Source organism: Epinephelus fuscoguttatus, linkage group LG9 (genome assembly GCF_011397635.1).
Source record: "Epinephelus fuscoguttatus linkage group LG9, E.fuscoguttatus.final_Chr_v1".
Classification (NCBI taxonomy): domain Eukaryota; kingdom Metazoa; phylum Chordata; class Actinopteri; order Perciformes; family Serranidae; genus Epinephelus; species Epinephelus fuscoguttatus.
In genome coordinates, this window is record NC_064760.1 from 5,565,027 (window position 1) to 5,585,079 (window position 20,053).

Genomic DNA, 20,053 nt, shown 5'->3' on the forward strand with positions numbered 1-20,053 from the left:
ATAAACACAAAAAATATTCCATTTTAAAACTCCCCGTCATGTGTTGACAGTGCAGCGTATTTCCAGTATTCCCATGATCATGGTCAGCCGTTACAATAATCCTCTTCACCCATTCATTTTCCATAACCTGTTATCCTGTTAGGGGTCGCGCGAAGCCTATCCCAGCTGACACTGGGCTAGAGGCAGGGTTCACCCTGAGCAGGTCACCAGACTATCACAGGGCTGACATATAGAGACAGACAGCTCTCACAATCACACCTACGGACAATTTAGAGTCAACACTTAACCTGCATGTCTTTACACTACGTAAATAGTAGTATCATAATTCCCTGCAAAGCAGCAAATACAGACTGTTTACATCAGTTCATTTTGACAAAAGCTTCAACTTTATTCAAATATTATTTTGATGTAATTTGTGAGATTCTAGAGTCCAGCGTATATTAATGGAGATTGTACGGTGTGTTTAAGGAACATGAGATTATTTTAAGAAGATCCATTCAGTTGTATTCAAAGCCTTGTGATAGCTCATCTTTACCCAACCACCCGCTGTGAGATGATTTACAGGCAAAAATCTATAAAATCCAGCTTTATCTATAATGAGGAAAACTCTGTGTGTGTGTGTGTCTGTTCCACGTTTTTCTCCTCACTGACTTGGTCAATCCATGTGAAATTTGGCACAGTGGTAGAGGGTCATGAGAGGATGCCAATGAAGTAATATTACATCAATTGGCCAAAGGGGGGCGCTATAGCAACCAATTGAAATTGCAAACTTTGAATGGGCATATCTCATGCCCCTTATGTCGTAGAGACATGACACTTTGCACAGAGATGCCTCTCCTCATGAGGAACACATTTGCCTCAAGAACCCATAACTTCCGCTTATATAGATTTTCCGCCATTTTGAATTTTTTGAAAAACACTTCAAATGGATCTCTTCCTAGGAAGTTTGAGCGATCTGCATGAAACTGGGTGAACATAATCTAGGGACCAATATCTAAAGTTCCCTCTTGGCAAAAGTTGGAAAACTTAGTAAAACTGAGCTTCTATAAGGCAATGAATATTGCGGAGGGCGTGGCTCATCACATAAAGGTGTAGAACATCTCAAGGGTTTCACCCATCACCACGCAACTTTGTAGGCATATGACCACACATAATCTGAGGGGACCCCTCCATTATTGACCCCATCAAACAAAATGGGGGCGCTAGAGAGCTCATTTCTTATCTAGGCCTAACCGCCATATGGATTTTTACTAAACTTGGTAGATATGTAGAACAGGACGCCTCAAGGTGACTGGAGAAATTTAACTCTAATTGGCAACTGGGTGGCGCTATAACAACAGAAAAATGCTTCAAAATGGCTAAAATGCGACCGATCGCTGTGGCTCCCCCTGTGGACCAATGTTGGTGTTGTTTCTAATGTTTGGTATGACTAAGTCATGGTATGGTATGCTGTACATAATCACGGAAACTGTCAGTGTGTCATTCTGTCAGTCAGTCATTCTGTCTGTCCCACGTTTTTCTACTCACTGACGTGGTCAATCTATGTGAAACTGCACATAGGCATTGAGGATTGGCATAGGTAGAAGGTGACAAAGCTACCAATGGCTATGGACTAGTTTGAGTGATTGAAAACCAGTATCTGTGGCTGGATTCACCCAAAACTTTCAGCTCAGAATGAAATTCCTCCTCCTCATTTCTCACTGTAACTTTTCGAGAACAACTTTCTTTTCCTCTGTGCAGGAGTCTATATAAAGCCAGTGTCCTTTAAAATATCTTTATTTCAAAACTATCTCCATTGGAGGCTGCGGGTGGTCAGACGAGCAGAACGCCATTAGGCCTTATTACACAGTTGTCAGTGTGCACACCGTTGTGGAAATGAAAAGTGTTCAGCCACATGCCGCTGTGATGTATAATTGTAATTTCTGCAGCCGTTGTAATTAATCACAGTGTGCTTTTCCCAAACCGCTGAGCCTGCTGTTGCTCGTCTATCTATCCCTCTTTCTGCCCCATCCTGTCTGTCCTCCTCCTGTCCTGTCCTTTCATTGTCTTTGCTGCTTGTCATTTTTCAACTCTACCCCCTCTTTCCCCCTCTTCATCTTCCCCCTTTTTTCCTTCTACATCATGTAAAAGGTGAAAACTTAATTTTCCCCACAGTCACCTTTTCATAAATTTAGGGGAAAAGACATGTCAGACTGACGCTAATGGTTTTGGATGTGGCACGAGGGTTTTGAATGGATTGGCTGTGGAGCAATAAAACTCCGTCAGTTCCTGGACATAACATATCAGGGTATCTGCGGATCCTTGAAAAGTCTTAAAAAGTCTTAAATTCATGTATCTAAAATTAAGGCCTAAAAATGTCTTAAATTCATTAGAAATGTCTTAAATTGGTCTTAAGTTCATTACTCAAGGGTCTTAAAATTGTTGCGGCAGGAAAATTTAATCTGACTTTCTTTCTTTTCTTTTTTTTTTTCTCGTCGCACTTTTCTGTGAGTGTCCATGCGCCGTCCAATAACGGCGCGCGCTGGCGGTAGCACATACACAATGAATGGGTTCGTCGGCGGAGGTCTGCGCTTTGCGCGCTCTGTGTGAAAAGGGCTTAACGGCGCGCGCTGGCCACCTGGCACTCAGTATGCTGCTGTAGTGGTTTGTTTTCCAGACATGTGAGTATCTTTGAGCAGTGAAAGTTATTATTTATGTTTTTTTACTTGTCAGCAGTGATTTGTTTTCCACAGAGCTCTACGTGCGAGCATTTTACTCGCATTTGTGACTAAAAATATTTTTGTGCCAGCAAAATAAATCATTCAGCTCGCTGTGTGAGTACAGATTTCAACCAGCAGCAGAAACGAAAGGCGAATCCTGCTGGTTGTGGGTTGAACGGGGGTCACAGACTGGAATATGGCGGTCAAATATCCTACAGCGGCTCCGCGGCACAAAATAACGGCTTACCGGCGACAGAGAAGTCCAACTCCAGGTCCAGTAGCCTAATTTCCTCTTTCGTTGGCGTCATGACTGCCCAGTAGTACCTGGACAGCCGAGCCGTGGCGGCACACAGGTATGTGGCATGTCAGAGGAGAAACGAGCCGTTCACATTTCTCTCTCTGTAGCAGGTAACAGTCCACAAACCTCATTGAACTTTAGGGACTGTTCTTTACTTATGAAGGGACTTGTCAGGGGAGGAGGGTGGCTGGTTGATTTTTATTTTATTTATTTATTTATTTTATTTTGATCCCCTCTATGTTAATCACTTATTGATGCTGTTTTTGAAGTATGAATAAGTCAATAAGTAATTTATTCCACTGAAATATCATTGATGTATTATAGAAAAGTGATATATCTTTTTATAAATGACAAAAGGCACATCTGCCTCATTTTTGCTGTGGTATCCTGATACTACTCAGAACCATGATATTTTCATTGGTATTGTACTGTGGGTCCCAATTTTGGTACCGTGACAACACTAGATGTCACAACCATTCCATTCGGAGTTGCGCAGTGAAGCGGCTCTGGTGCCGCTTAAAAAAGTGTTCCCCCACTTTTGGGAGTGGAGGAACACTGCTCTCTCAGAGGCCAAATGTGTTCCCCTGCTTCTAATTTTACAAATTAAGCACTGGTTATAGTACAGCGGGATCCCCCAACCATCGCTTATATTAATAGTTTTTCAGTCTTAATTTCCATTCAAGGTGGCGTTAAAATGTCTTAAAAAGTCTTAAATTTAACTTACTGAAACCTGCAGATACCCTGCATATGAACATGTGGTCCTTCAACTAAGGGTGAAGGTGGAGTTTTTCATTTGAGAACATTAGAGCAAAGTTGGCCTCCTCTTTTAGACACTTTCTTGCTCTAAAGGCCCCGGTGCAGTCAGTATTTTTTCCTGTTAAGGGTTGCGGGGGCTGGAGCCTATCCCAGCTGACACTGGGTGAGAGGCGGGGTTCACCCTGGACAGGTCACCAGACTATCACAGGGCTGACACATAGAGACAGACAACCATTCACACTCACATTCACACCTACGGACAACTTAGAGTCACCAATTAACCTGCATGTCTTTGGACTGTGGGAGGAAGCTGGAGCACCTGGAGGAAACCCACGCTGACACAGGGAGAACATGCAAACTGCACAAAGAAGGGCTCCGTCACCACGGGTTCGAGCCAGGAACCCTCTTGCTGTGACGTGACAATGTTAACCACTGCATCACAGAGCTGCCATTTTTCACATACGTTTTTTAAGTACGTCATCTGATAAAAATCATTACACACAGAAGCCTTGCACTCTAAGTCCGATGCATTTGTCCTATTCATAGCAAAAATTCATGATACAAGATGCTTTACTGGAGTTATCTTCCCAGCTGTCACCACTCTCTGCCTGTCTTGCATTTGGCACCGTCACTAAGTTATAGGATGATACTGTGCGGCTATTAAATGCACTGTTCTGTAAGCAGCATCGTTGCTGTTGGTGCGTAACTGGTTAAGCTAACGTTATGTTTTCTTTGTCGTGGAAGATTTCAAGAAGGACATTGTTTCCATATATACATATACGCTGGCTCACCGTCCACTTCTGCTCTGTTCCTCTCACTTGTTGTAGATGTACGTGTCCTGCAGGTTACACCACATTTCCTTCACTGCATCTTGATCAAATGTTTCTAAAGGATTTTGACGGATGCGAAAAACACAGAAAATTGAACCTGTTCTGAAAACTTAAATGACAGACAAAGGTTTCGGAGTTGGTGTGTAAACATGATTGACACAACACGAGGTCGTAATCATTGTGCAACAAAGAATACAGACTTGTTGTGCAAAAGCCTTCATTCCTGCCAAACCTGACCACCTCTTATTTTTGTAATGCCTTTACAGATTGGGAATATATTTTAATTATAAATTCGTAGTACAAGCATATGCATTTTCCTCATCACCATAACCAAAGTCAATCCCCCGCCACTCTAATCTTCTTATTTCCCTTTTCCCACAGATCTGTAACATCATGAACGCAGCTGAGGATGAGTTTTTCGCCTTCCAGGTAAAATGGCTTCAACTTGTTGCTTTTGGTCTTTTTTCCCCAGGAATCACTGGTTTAGACACAAAAACAAGAGTTTAAGACGAGAACATGATCAAAACACAAATCATAATCAGTTAGGTAACAGTTGTACAATATTAAGGTACTTAGAAAAGCACCAGCAGGAGATCATTGTTTGCTGTGCATAGTTCAAACAACTTATCGAGTATTCAGACATATTTGCTTATGTTTTTACACATAAAAATATTTTGGATCAATATGTTTTGTGTTTTTATTTTGTAAATCTGTTAAATAACATACCCGATTTTTGTACAAAACAAAAAAAAATTTAAATGACACAATGTCAATGCTTTTATTAGTTATTATGTTTTATTGACTCACGAAACCTTTTAGCTTTGATAGGACAGATTTATGAGGATATGAAGCATGTGAGGGTAATTCAAGAAATGACATCAGAACGAGCAAGAATACCAATGCAGGCACTGATAGACCAGTATGTGCAGAGTTCAAAGGGTTAAAACAATACATGTCCTTAGGGACGTCGGTAGCGTAGTGGATAGTGCCGGCGCCCCATGTACAGAGCTCGCTGCAGCGGTCGCAAGATCAAGTCCGGCTTGCAACCATTTGCTGCATGTCACCCCCCGCTCTTTCTCTCTCACCCCGTTTCACTCTGTCCTGTACATTAAAAGCAAAAGCCTGGAAAAAAAACCCAAAACAATACGTGTCCTTAAAACCAAGTTTAAGCTTCAGTTTTCTGACACAGTTGTCAGTATCTCTCCAATCTATAACCATAATGGAATTTATTGTGGAGCATTGGTACATAACTGTGGCTTGGACCTCTGTTACAAGTCATACCCGTTTCTCTCCCCCATTTCCTGTCTGTCTCTACTCTGTTAAATAAAGGCGAAAATACAAAAACAAGAAAAATAAATAAGTAAATTAACTACTTTGCTCGTAAATTGAATTGAAATGCAAATAAATGAAAATGTACTTATCATCAACTGTAAAACATTTACATTAATTAATCTGGCACTTTTCCTCCAAAGCTCAATACAAATATGATCGTCCTCAACCAGTATGAGATTAATTTGATTCACATTATTTCTTCTTATACATGTATTTATCCAGGAGAGGGTCCATTCAGTACGGCCCAGCTTCGTATTTTAACGTACATTAACAGCAGTCATTGCTGTGAGAGGAGAGTAATATCGCCCATCATCTGTAAATCAGATTTTTATGTAAAGTAATAGATGACATTAGCATATCGCAGTCAGATTACAGTAATTGCATTATATGTGAGCCTTCGCTCACGAGTGATGTGAATGAAATAGAAGTGAGAGTATATGTTGGAATAATGTATTAAAAAACTAATTTGGCTGTATAATGGGCTCTCATGAACCATAAGAGGCCACCAGGGAACAATCATAAGGAGCGATTCTGCCGTATCGTCCTAACTGAATAAATGATATGTTCCTCATTCTCTGCTCTCCTTAGTTTAAATTAGTTTCCTGAGGGCTATAAAGCGCCCATTGTATTTATCCTTATTATACTCTGTTTCTGATGGCCACTGTCCCTGCTCATACATCGCTCCTGGTGCTGCACTGCTGACAATTAGAGCCTGAATGTTAGCATGGAAATGCACCTTGATCTCAGTCAGAAGTTCACAGAGATGCAGGAGTCATTGTGTGATGAGGTATTTGGAGTTTATCTCATGAACGAGTTAACGGAGGGTTGTGGTCATGTTAGATAAAACATACAGCAGGCTGGTTTGTTACTGTGTTGCATTCTGGTCTGTCTGCTCCTCTGAATGTAGAAATCAGTCCTTATCAATGGTCCCAAATCCGTACTACGCGTTAGGGGTCGGCGATATGGCCCTAAAATATTATCACAATATTTCAGGGTGTCTTTGCGATAACAATATTCTTGACGATATGACAAATTAGTAAAAGAAAATAATGATATAAGAACATAGAATTGCAATAAAATAATCTAGTTAACAGCTACTGCTTCAAATATTCAGTAAAAGCTAAATAAAATGATCTTTCATTTCTTTAGTTTGTGAACAACAACAGTAACTCAGAGTGAGATTCAGATTCTGTTACAATATTAATAGGTTAACAAAATAAAATCTACCACTAATTACACATTTAAACAGCTCCCCAATACAAAAAATGTCCCCTGGGATCTATATATATAAATCAACAGGTGATTTCCTTCTTTCAGTAAAATCCTAAATAATTGAGTTGGGTTTTTTTTCCACCTGGACCTTTATGCTCTGCCATTTATCTAATCATCACGCTGTAACCTGTGACAGGCTGCTATGATACCACAACTATCACACAGTCACATATATGGAGTTTGTTTTCGAGCAGCAAGCGTCACGTAGGTTTACATTACCAAAGGTTCATGACAAAATCACTTGGGGAGAGGGAGAGACGTTGTGCTGCTGCCAGAGGAGCCGCTGAATGAGTTCCCTCTGAGCGGTAAGTCACTAAAAGAGTCTGAGAGGTCCGAGGCTGTTCATAAAACATTCAGGACGCCACAGTTTATTCCACACTACTGAGGCTGCTCCTCTTTTTGGAACCACCGCAGAGTCTGTAATAATTTCGCTTTCAGCCATGCTTGTTGTTGCCGTGGGTAACAGTATGACGTCAGTGTGTCAATAAGCTGAAATATCGCAAGTATCACAATATGAATTTTTCATGTGATATTAAAAATCATACTGGTATTATCGTGAACAAGATGATGTGGCACACCCCTACTACACACTCATTTGAGCCAGTATATTTTACTATTTATTATCATGGTTGAACACATTCTCAATACAGCAGTGTTAATTCTGACAGCTATTTTAGATTTGTTCTGAGTCTTGAGACGAAAATGTTCATCAGTCACATTTTAGTTTTATCCTTGATAGTTTTAGTCGACAAAAATTCACGACATTTTAGTCAGTTTTTAGTCATTATGTCTTCTATAATCTTTAAGATGTTGGTCATGTTGTGTCCTCTCAGTCCGGCGGCCGGTGGCTGCTTGCTCCGCTGCCATTCAGCGGCTAACAAGTGGAGCTAACTGCCAACAGCCATCCACAGTCAGACATACATGGCTGATTATTTACTACTGAATTACAGCTCACAACTCGCACCAACGGCTGACGCTGCTCTGGTGTGAATGGTTTTGCCGGCTCAGGAAACATCCTGGTGCAGACTATTTACTGGAGTTTACCAGCCTGTTGCTCATGTAGCATTTGAAGATAATTTTCATCTCATCAACAAAAATGAAACATAGATTTTGTAGCTTTTATTTTCAAGATCTATATTTAGCTCGTCATTGTCTCGGTTTTTGTCATGGAAACAATGACCACTGAACACTGGTGCAGAATCGTCCCTCTTATAGAGACCTCCAGTCGCTGTGTCTCTACTGTTTTTAGTGCTTTTGCTCTCTCTGTTTTCCCTCTTTTTTGTGTTGCTGTGTGCTGCTGTTTATTACCTTGTAAAGCACTTTACAGTACATTTGTATTAACGGGGTGAGATAAATCAACTTGATTTTAGGGAGGTTTAAATTCTCTGAAACATTTCTCACACCGAACTCCATTTAACTGCTGTAAATAACTCCGCTTTTTGACCGGATATCTCTGATGAAGAAACACACAACCTCTAAAGTATTTATTTTTCTACATGATCGTTTTCATGCGATTTTGTTAAGTGACACCGTTTTCCAGTGAAGGATGAAACTATTTTTATCCATCTCGTTCTCTGTAGCATTTGACAGGTAGTGCAAGCAAATCCGGATTTTTTTTCCCCAACACTTCCAGCCTGTGATGAAGCTGAAGTGCAGCAGTAGTTCAGCAAGAGCCCTCTTTAAAAAGTGAGACTTCAACAGCTGCTCCTGCAGTGCGTTCAGATTTTAGAAGCAGGGAGCAGGTGAATTATTGATTCTCTCTCATATTTCCTTTGAGCGTAGAAGGTCACATTACGTTTCTGTAGAGTTCCTGCTTTCTTTATCACATCCGTCAGTTAAAAATAGTGATAGGAGGAAATAAAGGCTCCATATCACTGTGTTAAACATATCTGTGTAAGTGTATTCTTATTTATAGTCATTGAAATAATGCATGTTGAACTGTGTGTGTACGTGCACAGAAAGAGCCTCTGGACGACTCCGGCTGGACCATTAAGAACGTCCTGTCCATGCCAATCGTCAACAAGAAAGAGGAGATTGTGGGTGTGGCCACGTTCTATAACAGGAAGGATGGGAAACCCTTTGATGAAATGGACGAAACGCTGATGGAGGTAGAGGCTGTTTGTGTGTGTGTGTGTGTGTGTGTGGCAGCACTGAGTCATTGGTTTATAAATACACTCAGGCCATTCAGAGTGTCTGCATTATTTATCATTGAGCCTGGAGGCTTTTTACTGAAGTTTCTCTCTCGGCCTCACTGCTCAGGATCCAGTCTGAATACACAACACGACAGTTTGATCCTCAACTGTTCCTTAAAATCAAAGAAGTTTTAGCAACAGTTTTTATTTTGACATTTGAATGTGATTTGCTGTTAGTTAAACGCTCGACTGGGAAAGAAATTTGACCAAAATCCCCTTCAGAAAGCTTTTCCACTGCATGTTTTAACAAATAATGTGTGGTAACGTCTTCCAAACAAACTGCTGGAGACAGGAAGCAGGTGACACTGTTGGAAAGTAAACAAGTTTATTTACTCGAGTACAATTTTGAGGCACTTGTACTTTACTGGAGTCACTACATGTGGAGCAGTTGTGTACTGCTAGTGTTGCTTTGTGCTTCACTACATTTATTTATCACCTATAGATACTTGTTCTGGCAGATTAAAGTGGAAACAGACAACTTTTCAACTTTTTCTCCAACTATTTCTGAGCAGTATTATTGTTGGCGCTACAACTGTATATCTTTTTGTTTTCCTTAGAGCCTAGCAGCTACCAACAACACAGGACACACTGCACTTTGTTTTCCACCATTACTTTGATTGTTCCGTTGTCCACCATTTCTGCTACTAACTGTTGAGAGCTCACACTGATACTCTTTGGTTACAGAGGATAGTAATTGTGGGTTAAATCACTGGTTTCATCACAATACGATATCATATCAATTCTTTGGACAACGATACAATATTTGCCGCGATATGATTTCGAAATGATTCGATTCAGGGGCCTGTGATTGATATGAGAGGATATTTTCTGTCTGTTTAACACAGTCAGTTACAGAAGAAGCTGCCACCCCTTTGTTTTTGACCTTTGGCTGTAAAAGATAAAAACAACACATACATTTTGTTAATAACCAAAATTGCGTAAGTGCAGTAAAGTTTACTTCATACTGACTCCACTAACGCACTTTACACAGCACATGGAATACGTTTCTGCCAGAAAGACCTTTCTCAAAGAAATAGTCCACAATGAGCAGCGCTAAAATCAACCTGTGTAGTAAGATTTGTAAGACCAAATCAAAGAGGAACCAAACAGGGCAGGTGTGAAAGCACCCTGAGTGATTTCAGGAGACAGCTTCCATCTGCACTGTTCCTGTACGACCCTCAATCATATGCTGGCTCCCTAAATTAGCACTCAGTCATCAAAACTTTAAGCACCCCTGTTATAGAGTTTACGACGCAACAGGATGTTAAGTAGTAAAACTTAATTATACCTTAATGATGCAAAATTAAAATGTTAATAGACCTGTTTTAATAGGTCATTATCAATAAATACTTGACATTTTAAGTAGGTTTTTCTGATTGCACTGCTGTATATTTTATTAAATGTTTAAATGCAGGAAAATAGAAGGCAGTTAGCTTGAGCAGTGATACCCACCATGGCAAAACAGAAAGCAAAGAGTGGCACCAACTCCTATTTAAACATTTTTGTGACACAGTTTTCAGCAGTAATAGGCTGTTAACTGTTTCTCTGTCTTTCTCTTTCTCTCTCTCACACACACACCTGCACCTGCGTCCAGTCTCTGACCCAGTTCCTGGGCTGGTCGGTGCTGAACACTGACACCTACGACAAGATGAACAAGCTGGAGAACAGGAAGGACATCTTCCAGGACATGGTGATGTACCACGTCAAGTGTCGCAAAGATGAAATCCAGAATATTCTGGTTAGTAAATGAATTTGGTTTATTATCAAATCAGCTACAGCAGAGATGATTAATGTATCACTGAAACATTTCTAAAGCTGATGTGAAAACGACAAACTTTTGGACTGAACAATCTGTGCAGATAATTTGTGTCATTTCATGCCGCGGCGGACGTGGTCAAAATATTGCTGGTTCTAACCTTGCTAACAGGACATTTTCCATTATAGTGAGAAACAGAGACGTCAGAATGCGCTGTGGAAGTTACTGCTACAGGCAGTGTTGAAAGTTTTTACATGCCTCCAGGCCAGTGATAGCTGTGTTCTGAGGCATTATGTTTTCAGGTTGTGTGTACATACGTGTGTCCATATGTCCCATCTTTTTGAACACGATATCTCAAGAACACCTCCAGGGAATTTCTTTAAATTTGGCACAAAGGTCCACTTGGACTCAGCGATGAAGCGATTCCTTTTTGGTGGTCATTGGTCAAAGGTCAAAGTCACTGTGACCCTGTCTGTCTGGTTCTCGTGAACACGATATCTGAAGAACGCCTCAAGGGAATCTCCTCAAATTTGGCACAAAGGTTGACTTGGACGCGAGGATGAACTGATTCACATATCGTATCACATCGCATCGTAGGGTCAAGGTCACTGTGACCTTGCATCCGTCTCATAACATTTTATATCCAAAAGGTCAAAGGTAAACTTCACTGTGACATCATACATATCTCAGGAACAGAAGGGGAGACATTTGGTCAGATACTGAATTGGTGACTCTAATCTTGGGGGTCCACCTTGAATCAGTGCTGATTGTGTAGATCATCTGTGCTGTCGGGTGGACAGTGTGTATGAAGCATCCATGTTTTCACAGACATGGACGTCAACTATAAGAGACTGCAAATCGATTTTTTTTTTTTTAAGGGTTTTGATTAGCCAACATCATCTTCTTCGTCTTTGTGTGGTTTCAGATTCAAGGTTACAACACGCCGGTTGGTGTGTCGTGCTCTTGACAGTGCCTCAGTTGTGTTTATGTGTCTTCATTTGGACGGGAGATTTTTTTAAAACATTGTGTGTGGGCTGGATTTTTTTTTTCCTAAGAACAAAGGAGGGAAAAAAACACAGTTTTCAAAAATACATGTGTACATGTGGACAAGGCCTAAATCTTATTTTTCCTATTCATCAAAATTTGAGCAAAGTAGTATCTTGAATGGAATACTGTCATGTTGAAATTAAATAAAAACCACGTTCAAAGCTCCAATTAGATAAAAATATTTTTTTAGTAAATACAGCACAATGACTACATTGGGAATGGATCCCAAACCCTCCAGATTTCATGCTTTATCCTTTGATATTTGTGCTCGACGGAGTCTAGAAACCACTCAGTTTCCAAGCAGTCGCTTGGATGATATCAGCAGGAGGAAGGTATCGTTTATAAGCTGAAATAAGATGTCAGATTTTCTATGAGGTGATTCGTCAGTGGACGTAGAGAACAATAGCAGACAGAGATGACCTGGCTTGACCTTAGATCAGAAGTCAGGTGATTGATGCTAAACTGTTTCATCCAAGGTGAGCTGCTGATGTTGTGTGTTTCCCCAGAACACCAGGGAGAGATGGGGGAAGGAACCAGACGAGTGTGAGGAGGAGGACCTCCAAGAGATTCTGGTAAACAACAACAACAACAACAACAAACATCCAGCTTATGTTTCAGGAATTTCTATGAAAATAGCAAAAATACTTGAACTCCAAATATATCGTCCAAGATGAGGCATGATTCTGATTCCATCTTGGAAAAGTGATAACGGCAAGCTAACGTTACACTGACGCCACAGAATAAATGTGTAAAGTTGGTGTTCTGTGCTTTAAGATAAATATTTATTCAATATGTGACGACACTCACACTGTGACCCTCACACAGCCCCGGTGAAATGATTGTAAGAATCTGTTGTCTGAATTGATACACATTTGTCCATTTGCGTCCACAGTCGGAGGTTCTGCCAGACTCTAAGAAAGCGGAGATCTTCGAGTTCCACTTCTATGACTATTATCACACCGAAATGGACCTGGTGAAATGTGGCATCAAGATGTACTACGAGCTGAAAGTGGTGGACAAGTTTCACATTCCCAGAGAGGTGGGTGGTTGGTTTGTTAATTCATTTGTAAGTTAGTTTGGCTGAATGTTGATGATTACTAATTTTGTACAGTAAAGATTATAAAAATACACTAAAATAGAATTAAAAGCTATTATGGTGTTAAAACAGAGTGAAGAAAAATTAATATAAGGAACTGGATAAAAATAGATTTAAAAGACAAAACAAAGACAAATAAAATTGATACGATGGATAAAAATGTAACAATGATGATAATAATAACAATAACAATAATAATAATGATAACAAAAACAGACACAATAAAATATGATAAAAAAATTTCCAGCACAAATACAATGAAGAAAAGCTCACTTCAGACCAAAGATTTGCGACAAGACGAGATAAAACAGGCAACTACTTGCAATGCCCCGACCTGCCGGTTCACACCAATGCAACACCATGAGACGGTGTATCATCTCTAGTCAACAACTCTCTGCACTTCTGTTCTGAGTTGCAGCTTTTCAGACTTATTTTGTGGCTGAATATAATTTGTAGCTTCTTAAAATCTGAATGAGGATAGTGATAGTGAGATACTGGCTACAGTGATGAAACAAAACCAGCATCAGATGGACTGTATTCATAATCAGTACGCCACAATAATATAAATAACCAGCACCAATTCATCGGTCAATGAGAATGTGTGTGTGTGGGCGGGGCATAAGCACATACAGCCAGCAGCAGCAGCGACCCACTGTCTGACACTGGCACACTGTGAGGACGGAAACAGAGGGCTCGGCGGGGACGGAGCACCTGCTGTAGCAAGCCAACACACTGTCTGTGGTCATTTTGACTTGACGAGCAGACTTCATTACAAGCTGATTGGCTGTTGAAACAGATGACTGACCTTAAAATCAGCTACTGTTGATTCGACCAGCTGAGTAACACCATCAGCTGGTTTGAGTCGAGCTCAGACCGGCCAGTTCACACTGCTGCAACTTTTCTCTGCAACATTCTAGAACAGTTTCATCTTGTTGTGAATCTTTGGTCTGAACTGGGCTTCAGTGAATAAAATAATCTAAATAATGTCCATTCTTCATCAAAAGGCTGAATAGGTAAGTTTTCAGTTTACATTTAAATATTTCCCAAAGCTTCTATCATACATTTTGCAATGCATTAAGCCCTCTAAACTTGGAGCGACATAAGGATTAAAGTTGATGTCTAAAGCATCAGTCAGCTGATGTAAAATCAGGGCAGGACTGAAATATGGGTGGAATCATTAAGAATATCTTCTGTACACTATAATCATATGTCAAATGGATGCAGAATTACACTTAAGAAACGCAAACTGATGCTCAAAGCAAATAACCGTCTCACTGACAGGAGACCAAACTCTTCATGGGCCCAAAACAAAAGCCTGAATAATTAATTTTGTTAGGTTTTAATTACAGCTTGCTCAGAACTTTTAATTCAGAAGAAAATGCAAAATAATAATAATACAAGGTTAGATCATCAGGATGTGATTCAGCTAAAAGCGGATAAACATTTTGAGGACAGAAAATGTCGTGTAAACACAAATTAAAGTCAGGAAACCTTCTGTGTTGTTCAGACTCTGGTGAGATTCATCTACTCGTTGAGTAAAGGCTACAGGAAGATCACGTACCACAACTGGAGGCATGGATTCAACGTGGGACAGACCATGTTCACCCTGCTGATGGTGAGACACAAAGATCACCCGAGCCACCTCTCCCTCATCACTCCTTCACCTCCTGCTCTTAATCTTTTCCTCCTCCTTGTCACCTCCACTCATCTGTCCTGTTCCTCCTCCTCTCTCTGATCCAAAGTGATAAACACTCTGTCTCCTCCTCCTTCACTCCTTCATGTGGAATGAATTAATGAAGCGTATCTGCAGATGAAAAGTGAGTCAGTGTTGCTTGAACTGGTCATTAATAAGAAAACCAGCGAGTGTCGTTATTGTTTATGTGAACAGCTCCTGCTGGGAAACTCAAGGCCTGTACTGTGAAGCGGAGTTTGGAGTTAACGAGGTAACTTCAGGGTTAACTCTTGGTTATTCAGTACTATGAAGCTGGCTCTCTTTTTACTGGGATAAATCTCCGTGGTAACTGATGCTGAACAGCTAACTTGCTCTGGAGCGGGTTTACTGTTCAGAGTATCTACTGTACCTCCACTCTATGAATTAACTGTGTCCTCTCTCTCCTTCTGGCTTCTTCATGTTTATGTTTGTGATTTAGGGCTGCAGCTAATGATTCTGTTGGTTCCTCATTAATCTGTAGATTATATTTGATTAATTGTTTGTTCTACAGAACATTAGCAAACAGTTAGAAGAACCTGTCACATTATCCTAGAGCCTAAAGTGACTTCATCAAATGTCTTGTTTTGTCCAACCAACATTTCTAAACCCAAATATATTGAATTTACTATAATGTGAGATCACTGAAAGCAACAAATTCTCACATTTAGAACCTGGAAATATCACATTTTTGACATTTTTGCTTGAAACTGACTTTAAAGATGAGCTGATTATCAAAATAATTACAGATTATTCTTCTATCAGTTGAATAATCGACTGCATTGCCGCTCTGTTGTGTTCTTAGACAGGTGACCTGAAGCGTTACTACACAGACCTGGAGTGCATGGCCATGGTGACTGCTGGCCTCTGCCACGATATTGACCACAGAGGAACCAACAACCTGTACCAGATGAAGTAAGAGCTGCACTGGGGGCAAAGAGGGAGAGGAGGGGGTGTTTCAGGTTTGATACCTGCAGGGACTTCCTGCTTCTGCTGATTGAATAAAACCTAAAGTTGGTTTGTTGTTTTGGAGTGTAGTTTCTGACACATGACCTTTTAGAGGTCACTAATAATTTTGGAAGTAAACAGTGAGCTTGACTGTCCTTTGTGATTTTGGCCTTTATAATTAACATTAACGTGGCTTGACTTAACACCTGTATATTTCTTTTTACAGTTTTTTGTTAATATTATTTGTAGTTGTTGCTGCAAAACTGTATTCATTAATGTGGCGGCAGCCCGGCTTTTGGACCAACTCCTGAGAAGGTCCATCTCTGGCGCAGCTTGACGTGGCATGGCGTGTCTAATAATGGAAACAATGGAATAATCGAAATAATGGAAATGGAAGTCGGTGCAGCCAAAAATGATAGTGGTAAAGGCCCACAATATTGTACGTGTGCCACTGGTAATTTCATTCATCTGACAGACTTACTTAGCGTATCACTTGCAACATAATAGTCTGACGTCGTACTGTAGACTAATGAACAGACAGATTAAACAGAGAAGCAGCTCTGTGTCTCTCTGAGTGTTGATGGAGAACTTGTGAGTGAGTGAGGTTGGTTATCAGAATGCTAATCTGCAATGCCCTGATATCCAGATGTCTTCTATGTATATTTATCATAAACTGAATGATTGTCTTGATTTTGTGAGCTCTGCCGCCCCACTCTGTGATGAAGGAGAACATAAATGCTACTGAGGCAACGTGACATCAGCTTAGTGACAAGCACTTTAAACAAATACCATGCACAATACAGTACATGCATGTAGCAGTAGCTCACAAGTGATTTCTCTCTGGTCTGTGAGAGCAAACATCAGATATGCATTATACTGTAACAGGCACACTGTTTTGTTTTAAACATCCTGATGTCTCAGGACCTGCAGAGCAGAGAGCTGTAGCTCTGCCAAGTTAAACTATGAATTAAATATAAACTGAGATAAAAACATTTAATGAATCAAATTCACATGAAAAAAAACCTTGCCAAATCGAAGCAGAGCAGAAATAAACAATATGATACATTAGGAATATGCTTTTATTTATGACTTGCTGCCTTGACCCAGTTTCTTCCTCTCATTTTGTTAATCTGAGCGTTTGGTTATTCTGAGACTGTTTAATTGACTCAAGGTGACAGCAGCCACTCCTCCTGTGTTGAGGCGAGCTGACCTCAGCTCTTTGTGTGAAGGTAACATCACACACTGAGAACATCAATGAGCTGATATTGACCAGATACACCTCCAGCTGCTCTGCTCCACCTGCTGATGGATGAGCTACTAAGAGCCGCCATTAGCCGCGGACACAGCAGGCCAGGCCCACCCTGACTTTAACATGCATGATTTATCACAGTGTAACCTCCCAACTCTGTGTGTGTGTGTGTGTGTGTGTGTGTGTGTTTACAGGTCTGGTAATCCTCTGGCAAAGCTTCATGGCTCCTCCATCTTGGAAAGACACCATCTGGAGTTTGGCAAGACTCTGCTGAGAGATGAAGTATGTTGCAGTGCACACGCACACATATGTATACAGACGTGGACTGTGACTGAAATGTAAACAGAAAATTCAGAGACATATTTTCAGCTTTCTTTGTTTTGCATTTATTTGTTTAATTTATTTCATCAGTTTTTGACACATAATTTCAGTTTTTGAGTTTTGTCTCGCTCCGCTTGTGTGGCGCGCAGTTTTGAGATCAGTTGTGCAGCCACCTGCTGTCCTCGTTGTTCTTTGACCTTTTTATATTTTTGACTTTCTCTTGTGTTTCAGGCGTTGAACATTTATCAGAATCTGAACCGCCGTCAGCATGACACCGTCATCCACCTCATGGACATCGCCATCATCGCCACTGACCTGGCTCTCTACTTCAAGTCAGTACAGCAGTATGCAAACACATGAACACAGCTATTCATTGATCAAACAAAGACCCCCTTTTCAACAAAGACCCCCTTTTCACCTGGCACTAAAATGCGTCTAGTGTCCAGATTTTATCTAGATATCATTTAACCTGATTACATTTACACCTGGTAGTAGTTTAAGTGTCCCCTGTGTCCACATTGAGATCCGATCGCTCCGACCAAATCAAAAAACAGAGCAGTTGTAGCCGTTCTCCACCGTTAGCTTAGCCATAACTTCATAAATGGCCCAAACTGAAAGCAGACGTGGTTTCATCTTGACTCTGGTCAGCAATGCCTCCTACAGCTGTGAGATTTTAGCAATCTTATAAGTTTAGTGCAGCTACACTGTGCGACATGGATCATGGATGGCCCCCCCCCGTCACCGTAGTCACCGCAGTCACCGCAGTCCAAAAACCATATTGATTCACATAGGGTGCATCCATCCATCCATCCCTTTTCATCTGCTTATCCGGGGCCGGGTCGCGGGGGCAGCAGACCAAGCAAAGCACCCCAGATGTCCCTCTCCCTAGCAATGCTTTCCAGCTCTTCCTGGAGGACCTCAAGGCGTTCCCAGGCCAGATGAGATATGTAATCCTTTCAGTGTGTTCTGGGTCTGCCCCGGGGCCTCCTACCAGTGGGATGTGCCTGGAACACCTCTAACAGGAGGCGCCCAGGAGGATCCTGATCAGACGCCTGAACCACCTCAACTGACCCCTTTCGACGCAAAGGAGCAGCGGCTCTACTCCGAGGTCCCTCTGGATGTCCGAGCTTCTCACCCTATCTCTAGGGCTGAGTCCAGACACCCCACAGCTTGTATCCGCGATCTCATTCTTTTGGTCACTACCCAGAGCTTATGACCATAGGTGAGGGTTGAGGCGTAGATGGACCAGTACATCGAATGCTTTGCCTTCTGGCTCAGCTCCCTCTTCACCACAACGGTCTGTCGCGGCGCCTCCATCACTGCAGATGCTGCACCAAATTGTGGATCCATCTCACGTTCCATTCTACCCTCACCCGTGAACAAAACCCGAGTTACTCCCTCGCTTGAGGCAGTAACTCTCTCCCAACCTGAAGGACCAATCCACCAGTTTCCGGCAGAGAACCTAATATTGTCTGCGTTTTCAGAGCCAATATTGGTGTAAAAATAAAGCAACCTTTTAAAAAAAAATCTTTGCTGGTCCATAGTTTTCTTTGTTATATACGTCAGAGCCCATCAGGAGGATGTAGAAGGCAACGGCATGGTCGACAAGGATGAAACATGTAGTTGTTGTATGTGAACTAAAAACAAAATTTAATTTACACTTGTTTTAAATGTGGTCACAATGTGTCCCTGACCACCTTCTGGGTGCATTTACACCTGTGCTCATGTGGTCGAGCACTTTCTGATTGCAATCACCCAGAACGCATTTTAATGCAAGGTGTTATGAGGTCTAAGTGTAACTGTAAGTCTGTGCATAAACTGTATTATTCCACTGCTGTAATGAAATTCAGTCAGCACTTGAAGACAGAATAATGACATTTAATTATTGAGTGGCACATTTAAAAGTCATTTCTTATTGTTAAGTGTCCGATTTTTGGAATAATTTCCATGAAAATGTGAACACTGACTTCATAGATTGGTTTAAAACCTTACAGAAACATTGTGCAGTCGACTCTCTCTTCCTGTCTTTTCTGTCTCTCTCAAACACACACAGCAAGCAGGTTTATCATCGACCCTGCTGTGCTCAGGGTTTCAGCTATCTGGTTTTAAACAGGAATATCTGTTGAAGTTTGACATATTCAAATCTCTCCAGTCACAATGTTAAGTAAAAATATTTCCCTCTGAGAGTATGTAGGCTTAACACCATGTCCTAACAGCAAGCAAGCGTTTCTCTGTCCACACTGAATCTGATAAATATACACTTCTGTTATGTCATGTAAACAAACCCCTGTGTCACTCAGCTGTGCGCTCATGTAAATAAATCACATAGGATGTCAGGCATGTGCTCCAGATCAAACTACTTGCCGTCTTCTTACGTTGGTACTTTGCATATTTTTGCTGGTCAGGTGGGACAGATCGGCTCTCGTAACAGGCCACGTTGGAGCAGGTTTTAAAAAACCCTGACGTGCGTCACTACTGCCTGGTAACTGAGCACCCCCATAGTCCATCTCCAATACACAGCAAAACCTGCAGGTGTTGTCAAGGTTTGC

The 20,053-nt window shown here is 41.1% G+C and overlaps 1 protein-coding gene across 1 annotated transcript in view; it reads left to right on the plus strand.

The window, feature by feature from the left end:
- Positions 1-20,053, plus strand: part of pde6a (phosphodiesterase 6A, cGMP-specific, rod, alpha) — a 60,450-nt gene that overhangs the window by 27,501 nt on the left and 12,896 nt on the right. The window contains exons 11-19 of the mRNA XM_049586427.1: positions 4,965-5,012; positions 9,146-9,295; positions 10,974-11,117; positions 12,689-12,754; positions 13,075-13,221; positions 14,786-14,893; positions 15,792-15,901; positions 17,378-17,465; positions 17,736-17,836. Of these exons, the coding sequence (XP_049442384.1) occupies positions 4,965-5,012; positions 9,146-9,295; positions 10,974-11,117; positions 12,689-12,754; positions 13,075-13,221; positions 14,786-14,893; positions 15,792-15,901; positions 17,378-17,465; positions 17,736-17,836 (962 nt within the window). The remainder of the gene's footprint in view (positions 1-4,964; positions 5,013-9,145; positions 9,296-10,973; positions 11,118-12,688; positions 12,755-13,074; positions 13,222-14,785; positions 14,894-15,791; positions 15,902-17,377; positions 17,466-17,735; positions 17,837-20,053) is intronic.